The sequence below is a fragment of the Euprymna scolopes genome, chromosome 3, assembly GCF_053919585.1.
Source record: "Euprymna scolopes isolate OS-2025 chromosome 3, ASM5391958v1, whole genome shotgun sequence".
Lineage (NCBI taxonomy): Eukaryota > Metazoa > Mollusca > Cephalopoda > Sepiida > Sepiolidae > Euprymna > Euprymna scolopes.
The window spans coordinates 192836058-192844925 of NC_136484.1; the positions used below are offsets into that span (position 1 = coordinate 192836058).

The following is an 8868-nucleotide window of genomic DNA, read 5'->3' on the forward strand; positions in this document are numbered from 1 at the left end:
CCCGCTCACGTTGGACCCGAAGACATCCAAGCTGCAGCCAGGTGGGAAACAGGCAAACGGAAGGGAGTTCCACAGGCGGGCACCTCCAAGAATATATTACTAGATATCTTACCTGGCGTTGCCGGAAATATTTAATTTCATTTCCCCCCTCCTTTTATCTAAATATGACGTCACATTTGACGTCATCACATACGACGGCATCTGCTATTACATCATCTACTATGATGTCATATATGACGTTATAGAAAATCTACAATAATATATATCCTGCTATGACGTTATATATGATGTATACTGAGAAACAGGAATGCAGTTTTATTAGAAAAGATATATTTACCTAACAGTATAGATATATGGAGAGTGAAAAAGAAAGAGAGAAAAGAAAAAGAAGGTAAGAAAGAGAGAGAAAAGGTGGTATAAAAAGATAGTGTACGAGCATATATATGTTAGCGAGTGTGTGTGTGTGTGTGTGTGTGTGTGTGTGTGTGTGTGTGTGTGTGTGTGTGTGCGCGCGCGCGCGCGAGTGTGCGAGGGAGTCCGACAACGGTGTTGGCGAGCGGTGGGTTGAGGCGAACGCAAGTGTGCGACCAAACGAGAAAAATATCTTTTATTTGTGTACATCCCATCAGCCAACTCCAGGTGCAAAAGTCTTCCCCAATCGTCCGTTAATGGGTTTGTCGGTAATGGGTGCAATGGGGCCCTTCATAGACGCCCTTGTGGGTCGGCTTTTACTTTTAATAAAACAAAAGTTCAAAAAATAAAAGGAAGCGAAGAGAAAGATTCGAAACAGTGAGGAGCCAAATGGGTTTCGTCTCTGCTCGACATGAAAACATAAACACTTCACACAACCGATCGAGATCTCGTATTTCCTAATATTTCTTTCGAGAGAGAGAAAGAAAATAGGGAAAGAGAAAAATAGAATTCCTTTCTATGTTTTGTTTTAAGAGAGAAAAAAGTCTTGTTTTTTGCTTCTGTCTTTTTTAACTAACGACGGGTGTCATTCCAAACAATTCCACAAAGCGTTTTAAAAAGATATAATCACAAAAACACAAACTTATAACCAAACTCAACGCGACAGAAAACAAAAAACCGAAACGTCTCTCCCTTCTGGGAAAATAGTTGAATTCCTCTGTTTGCTTAACTTTCTCATGAATATATATATATATATATATATATATATATATATATATATATATATATATATGAGAGATAGAGAAACAGACAGACAAACAGACAGATATTTGCTTTATTCTCAGATGAATATATGTTTGCGCGCGTGTGTATGTGTTTTTTAACCCTGCGTAGCCGTGGGGGTGCTGCATTCTTTTATGTAGCATGTCTTGGACAAGAAGTGCGTGGCGGCACCGATCCCTCTCCAGACTTCGGATCACATAGAATACCTGGTATTTGCACTGACCAAGCTCAACGTCGCTGTACTTCGGTGATCTAACAGAAACATGTCAACATGATTATGTCGTGTGTGTGTGTGTGTGTGTGTGTGTGTGTATATATATATATATATATATATATATATATATATATAGTATGTTATAAAAATATACATGGCAATTAAGCTACACAGAATATTCCGCGTTTCATCCTCGCTCAGATTCATCAGGCTTATGAATAATAATGACGAATCCGAGCGTGGATGAAACGCGGAATATTCTGTGTAGCTTAATTGCCAAATATATTTTTATAACTTACTACCTAGCTCTACGTAGTCATATATATATATATATATATATATATATATATATATATATATATATATATATATATATATATATATATATATATACAGGGTGTCTCAAAAAATGTACTCACACTTCGAATGACGAGATATCCTTTATTTATGAACATACAGTGAAATGGAATAGCTTCGAATACAGAAGATAAATGTGATTAAAGAATCATGTTCGCAAATGTTCGAATTGATGACCATTATTGTCCAGACAATGCTGATAACGCGCACCAAGGGATTCGCAAACGTCACGAAACAGGTCATTAGGAATATTGCCACATTCAATTTCCATTTTCAATGCATCAATTGTTCTTGGTTTGGTGTGATAAACTTTGTCTTTGAGATATCCCCACAAAAAGAAGTCCATGGGCGTGAGGTCCGGGGAAAGTGCAGGATATTCAATGGCATCCCTTCGTCCAATCCATGTGTCTAGAAAAGCTGCATCGAGATGAGTTCGTACATCGCGATGGTAGTGGGGAGGTGCTCCATCTTGCTGAAAGTAAATCTCGCCGTCATCACCAAACATCTCAGAAATGTGTGGACCAACAAACTCCTGAAGTAAGTTAAGGTATCTCTCACCAGTGACAGTTCCGTTAATAAAAAGTAGCCCTATGATGTCCAGTTCGGATATCCCACACCACATTGTTACTCCTGGCAAGTTTACATGGTGTTCAAGTGTTACATGAGGATTTATAGGACCCCAGTACGTGCAATTATGGCGATTAATGGTGCCATTTTATTTAAAGTTTGCCTCATCGCTCCACACAATTTTGTGTGGAAACCCTGCATCTTCTGCACATTTTGCCAGGTACCATTCACAGAATTCGACTCTCCGGTCAGGATTGTCTTTGTTGAGAGCATGAATTAGTGTTGGAATGTAGCATTTCCAGTGCAGACGCTTCATGATGCGATGGACGCTATCTTTTGAGATGTGGGTTTCCCGAGCAGTTTGTTAAAGTGATTTCTGTGTTTCTTGCACCTTCTCTTCTTTTCCAGGGCTCGTGGATGTCCGAGGTCGTCCAGAACGTTTCTTGTTGACGTTCTGGACGGTTCCATCTGCTTCAAATTTCTCTTTGATACGAGCAATGGTCTGGCGCGTTGGTGGTGGTCTTGCGAATTCCCTTCTGAATCGTCTTTGCACTTCAATGGCGTTTTCTGTCTTCCAATAACATTTCAGGACAAATTTCCTCTCTTCCAAGCTAAGTAGATTTCCTGCCATGCTGCGGTTCACGCCTCACACCTGCAACACAAAAAAGACAGCATCTTAGCAAGGGTTAAAATGTGAGTACATTTTTGAGACACCCTATTTTATATATATATATATATGTATGTATATATATATACATATATATATATATATATATATATATATATATATATATATATATATATATATATATATATGGTAAAACTGGTAATTAGTAAAAGCCTGAAGAGACTGCTCAATACTATTGAAGAGCAAATATGTTTTTTTTTTATTACCGTTTTATCTGTTTGGTTACATATGTTTCGGATGTTGGACCGTGTTTACGATCTAGCAGCCTCGTCAGTTTCTGTAAGGTCTGACGAGGCTGTTAGATCGTAAACACGGTCCAACATCCGAAACGTATGTAACCAAACAGATAAAACGGTAATAAAAAAAATAAAACATATATATATATATATATATATATATATATATATATATCGCTATATTCAGCTACTCTGATGAGTCGTAGACGACGAAACACGTGTCAGTGGATAATTACATTTGAAAAATAATATATATACCGCTCCCCATGTGGGGGTACCAAATTGGTTCAAGGGAAAATTATTCCCAGCTCGCATTTAGGTAAAAATTGAATTCATTCAAAACATATCGCCAAAACCAAAACGAACAACATATATATATATATATATATATATATATATATATATATATATATATATATATATATATATATATATATATATATATATGCTAAAAGAATATCCGCTCTATGACGGGTACCACTGATCAACTGAATCACCCGACTTTGTCGCCTGTTTTGCCAGCATTTTTAGATCATCCCTCTGCATGAAATGATTTTCTTTTCATTATTCATAAATGAATATCTAGATTGTATCTTTTGAATAGATTAGTGATTGACATGCTTGTGACAAAAAATAGTGGAGATATGGAGTTCCCTGCAGAAACAATAACTTACAAATGCTACTCAAATTATATTTGTTTATTACTTTTGAAATTATTACTGGATAATAATCAATAGAGAATTGACTCAATCATAATAACTTCGCTTGAATTAAAATATAATATTTATGTGTATTTTACGACAGGGCAATGCCGAGCGGCCTGCTAGTGTTTGTATATTTTAATTGAACTATAAAGGGGGGTGACTGTGGTTCAGTAGTTAATTACACAGACTGATATCCTGAGTGTCGCAAGTTCGAATCCGGTTCCTTCCACAAAAATCAATGATGTTGGCAACCTTCACGTTGCTCTTCTCGTAAATACCTGATATCTTTCTAGAAATAATTCTGACTAGAAAAATATCGGGGAAACCAATGGCAACACTAGAATCTTTGGATCCATGTGATGATGAATGCAATTATAAAAAACATAAAAATATAAACAAATAAGGTGTGATAGTAAAATGGATTCGCCCAGGCTCTATAACATACCGTAGTGTTAGAAATAACGAACACCATTTTCTATATAAAGAAAACAGATGTCTGTAAATATTTTACCGATAAAATCTTAACTTACTGGTCATATAACACTGAAATTATTAGAGAATAGTAATCAACCAATTATGGTTCATAACGAGTAAAATCTTTGTTTGGATGAACAACACATAAAGAAACCCGTCGGCAAGTAAAAATGTTCATTTCATCTTTGGGGACATATTTCTATTATTTTTGCGTATACGCAAATTCATTCATAACTTTTGTTTTTGAATTGTATGATTTAAAAAATTATAATTGTAAAGATTAATAAGCTTGATTATAATAGCTAACAGAATTGAATTATGTATGGTTTTCAATTCAAATTTTTTAGTTTAGTTTCGTATATACAATAGTTTATAATTTGTTGATATTATTTTCATAAGTATGTATACACAAATTAGTATTGATATATTTACATATTATTAAATAGAAAATGCTGGTAGAAGATTCATAAATTAATTAAAATTGTTAGTACGAATAGTTGGGCTTAATGACTGTTTGATAAAAATTCAATATGGCGTAATGGAAAATATAAAGGTAGTTGCAGTTTCCCTTCCAATTTTCGGATTTTCATCATGTCAAATCACACATCAATTCCTTTTGTCGGATTGATTGTTGTCATGTCTTCTTCGTCTACTTAAGGACATAATAGATTCACTGATTGATATAATAATTAAGTGATTCATTTTGCGCTACGAAACAGATATTGTCAAGGATTGTTTAAGTCAACTGAATTAAAGGAATAAATTATAAGATGGTCAACATCATGAATTTTGGAATATAACTTTTTGCCATTTATTGTCTATATTGCTCTGTAATTACATTGAGCTTTTTAAATAAGGACTGATATATATTATAAGAAAATATATTTCTACAGATATATATATATATATATATATATATATATATATATGTATATATATATATATATATAAGGGTTGGGACAATTAATTGGAATCAGAAATTGGAAACATCGGTATTTATGAGGTTATCGAAATCGGAAAAGTTTGTGCCTATTTTCCGATGCCAAAAATAATTGTTTTATTTAATTATTTTTTTTTATTTGTTTAAATTAAAATCTTATATAAATGATTAAATGCTGAATATTTATTGAGTTAAAACAACCATTACAATTAAAATAAATAATTTCTCACGAAAACAGTTTATTTTGGAGAAAATATTTGCACATTAAACATTTGTTTTTATGAAAAAATAGCATCATTATATTAAATATTTAGAGATTTAATTTAATACGGAATACGTAATTTGTATCGGAATCGAGTATATCGGCATCGTCTCACCATTGATATATATATATATATATATATATATATATATATATATATATATATACTAGCAGGGAGATCAGACGTTGCCCGGGATTGAATCATGATCAACGAATATTTCACATTCCTATATTTTTATTTTCATCGAAATCCGTGAAATCGCGCGGAAATAAGCTTCACATGCAGTAACTTAGTCCAAAATATATTTTACTAGCAGAAGTATCCGTCATTGACTGGGTTCACAAACAGCCTACAGAAAATGGACCGTGGTTGATGAAAGTATGATAGGTTATGAAAAGGAGGGGTTGTAAAGAGATAGGTTTTGATACTCAAAAATTTTACCCTAAGCAAAATATGACGAAAGTAAAGATAATTTTCGCGAAAATATATTTTTTATATCAACTTTGTTTCCATTCGTAGCCAAGAGTGACCAACAAAATGATGTTTCCTTACAAAGAGAAAATGTTATATATATATAATAATATGAATATACAATAAATAAATGTTACCATAGTCAATAAAAGTTACTTTTATGGTAGAAAAGTCCATTCAGTTGTATTTTTAAGTAGTTTGTAAAAAAATTTTTTTTTTTTAATTCGCGAACCGGTTTAAAAAAATCAAAATGGCAGCGACTTTGAAATGGAGAGCCCCGTTTTCAATTTGAAGGAGGGGCGCCTGAGCATTTTGTGTTAACAATTTAAGAGAGTTCCGTCAACGTAAGGAATATTTATAAACATATTTTAATGTTTTCCGTTATTTTGTGCTTGAGGAATATTCGATTATGGCATGTGTAGTTTATATAAAAATTAATTTAAGTAGTTATCGCCTCAAATTTCGTTTTAATTTCGGTTCGCTGAAATTATTTCAAGTAAAGAGCATTAAGAACTATTTCAAAACAAAAAAAAAACATGAACTGAACTTTTATTGACTATGGTAACATTTATTTCTTCTATATATTTTTTTTCGGGTAGTCGTTTGTTGGCTTTTCTGCTAAACACTCTTACTAAATAATATCGACGAAATATCGAAAAATAAAGAGACAAAAACAGTTTTGAAATATAATGAAGCTTTACTTACTGTAGTAAAATTATCCGAAACGACAAAATGGGATATTAAAAAGTAAACACGTAATTACTTAATTTTTTTAAAGCAAAGAATCGTTATAAATATGAATAAGAAGAAAATGGCGCCCTTTTAAAGCAGAACAGCTTCGTTTCAGTTTTACAGTATTAAACGGTGTAGTATTGCGCCGTCGGATTCAGGGTTGTACTATTGTAATGTAAAGAACACGCAGAAAGGGTTGTAATCAACTGAATTCCTTCTAGTACACTGATAAAAAAAGCTTAAACAGATATATAAATAAAAATAAAAAGGTAATGTAAATATTTTTACAAACACACGTAATCACGTGAGCAGGAGTTTTACCTTCTTTTGACACGATAACAAGTAACGTTCTTATTTTTTATTATTTATCTATTTATCTATTTTCGAAAGAGTGCCACGTGTAAGTGGAGAAGGAAAAAATAGAGTTATGCAAAATTTGTGTCGAGAATTGTCTAAAGTTCCGACTTTTTTGGTGGGGGGCTTTCATTTTAATAAGAACGTGAATTAATGAGGTGAATTTATTCGACACAATATGATTCAACTCCAAAAAAGCTAATGTGAATTAAGATTAAAGTTAAGGTGTTATTGTGGACCCTCGCCCCTTTTAAAAAACCTTGTTAAACTTTGTGACATATTTACATTCTCTGAAGGTCAGGTGCGAACGAACACCCAATAATTTTATTATGCCATATTTCTTCGAACTGAAACATAATTATCAAAGTATACTTACGCAAATAGACATGAAAAGTCTTTATTAAAGTTTGTGCCATATTTCCATGGAGTACAGGCGCGAACGCACACCCCACAATTTTATTATACCATCCCCATTTAAGTTGAAACATACTTATCAAAGTATTCTTATGTACATCTATATCAAAAACCCTTGTAAACGTTTTTTTTTTTTTTTCATTTTTTATTCCCATACTTTGGGAGCCAGGCGCGAACGCAGACCCCACAATTTTTATGAACCACCGTTCTGCCAGATCAAACATACCCGTTCCTGATCCTCGATACACATTCTATCATTATATGTAATCAGTTTTTTTTAAATAGTCAACTATATAGGAGCCTATTCGTGACCAGACACACACACACACACACACACACACACACAGACGTTCAGTTTTATATTATAGAAGATTCAACAATTGCACTCTAGAGAACTGTTTCTTTTATAAAATTATTTTATATAAACTTCTTTCCAGTTAATGAAAAAAAGACACTAAGAAATTTACGTGCGGAGTCTGAACTTACCGACCAAATCATGCAAAAGAAAAAACACACAATTACCTACACTAGAATTTTCACGGCCTATTTTTCTATCATTGTTGCTGAAAACGAAAATAACAGTTTAAATCTCAGGAAACGAGTAGTTTCCAATATACGAAGAAATTATAGTTCTAAGAAATGGGGGATCACTTTTCTATATTAATTTAACGTAAAATAAACACCCCCTTTATCGCCATCTGTTATCTTTTTAGGGATGGCATGGTAGACAAACACAAAACCTGGTTTTCTTTAGGTTTTCAGGTGCCGAGAATGAATATTATATTTACATTTTAAGTAAATAAGTATTTATCCCGGAGAAAGCAATGTAATTTTGTGTGTTATAAATAGTGGCCATTGTTGTACGCGCAAGCAAACGCATATTTTTTGCTTAATACCCGGAAAATACTTATCGGCGGAAAATTTAAATGCGATATTCGTTTTCAGCATACCAGAAAACCTGTAGAAACATGTTTTTTTAAGATATGTTTTGTGTTGGTTTACCAGGCCGTAATAAAAAAAATAACAGACCACCCAATAAAGGTGGTCATAAAGTAGGTGCTTATGTTAAGTTATTCCTCACTTTTTGAAACAATAATGTGCAACCTTAAAGGCAAATGTCACATAGCCCACTACACAATTCAAGTCATTGGATTTCCAACGAGACTTCATTTGTTAAATTCTTAATTATAGTCACCGAAATTTCGACCTTATAAAATCTATCTAAATAAAATATTGAAATGAAATTGAAATGCTCATATC

The 8868-nt window shown here is 33.0% G+C and overlaps 1 protein-coding gene across 1 annotated transcript; it reads right to left on the minus strand.

The window, feature by feature from the left end:
• Positions 1 to 702: 702 nt before the first annotated feature.
• On the minus strand, positions 703 to 2387 carry LOC145263183 (uncharacterized). The gene is made up of 2 exons (XM_080120240.1): positions 1976 to 2387; positions 703 to 731 (listed from the first exon to the last, which is right to left on the minus strand). The coding sequence occupies exons 1-2, from the start codon at positions 2385 to 2387 to the stop codon at positions 703 to 705; spliced, it is 441 nt and encodes a 146-aa protein (XP_079976366.1).
• Positions 2388 to 8868: the final 6481 nt, after the last annotated feature.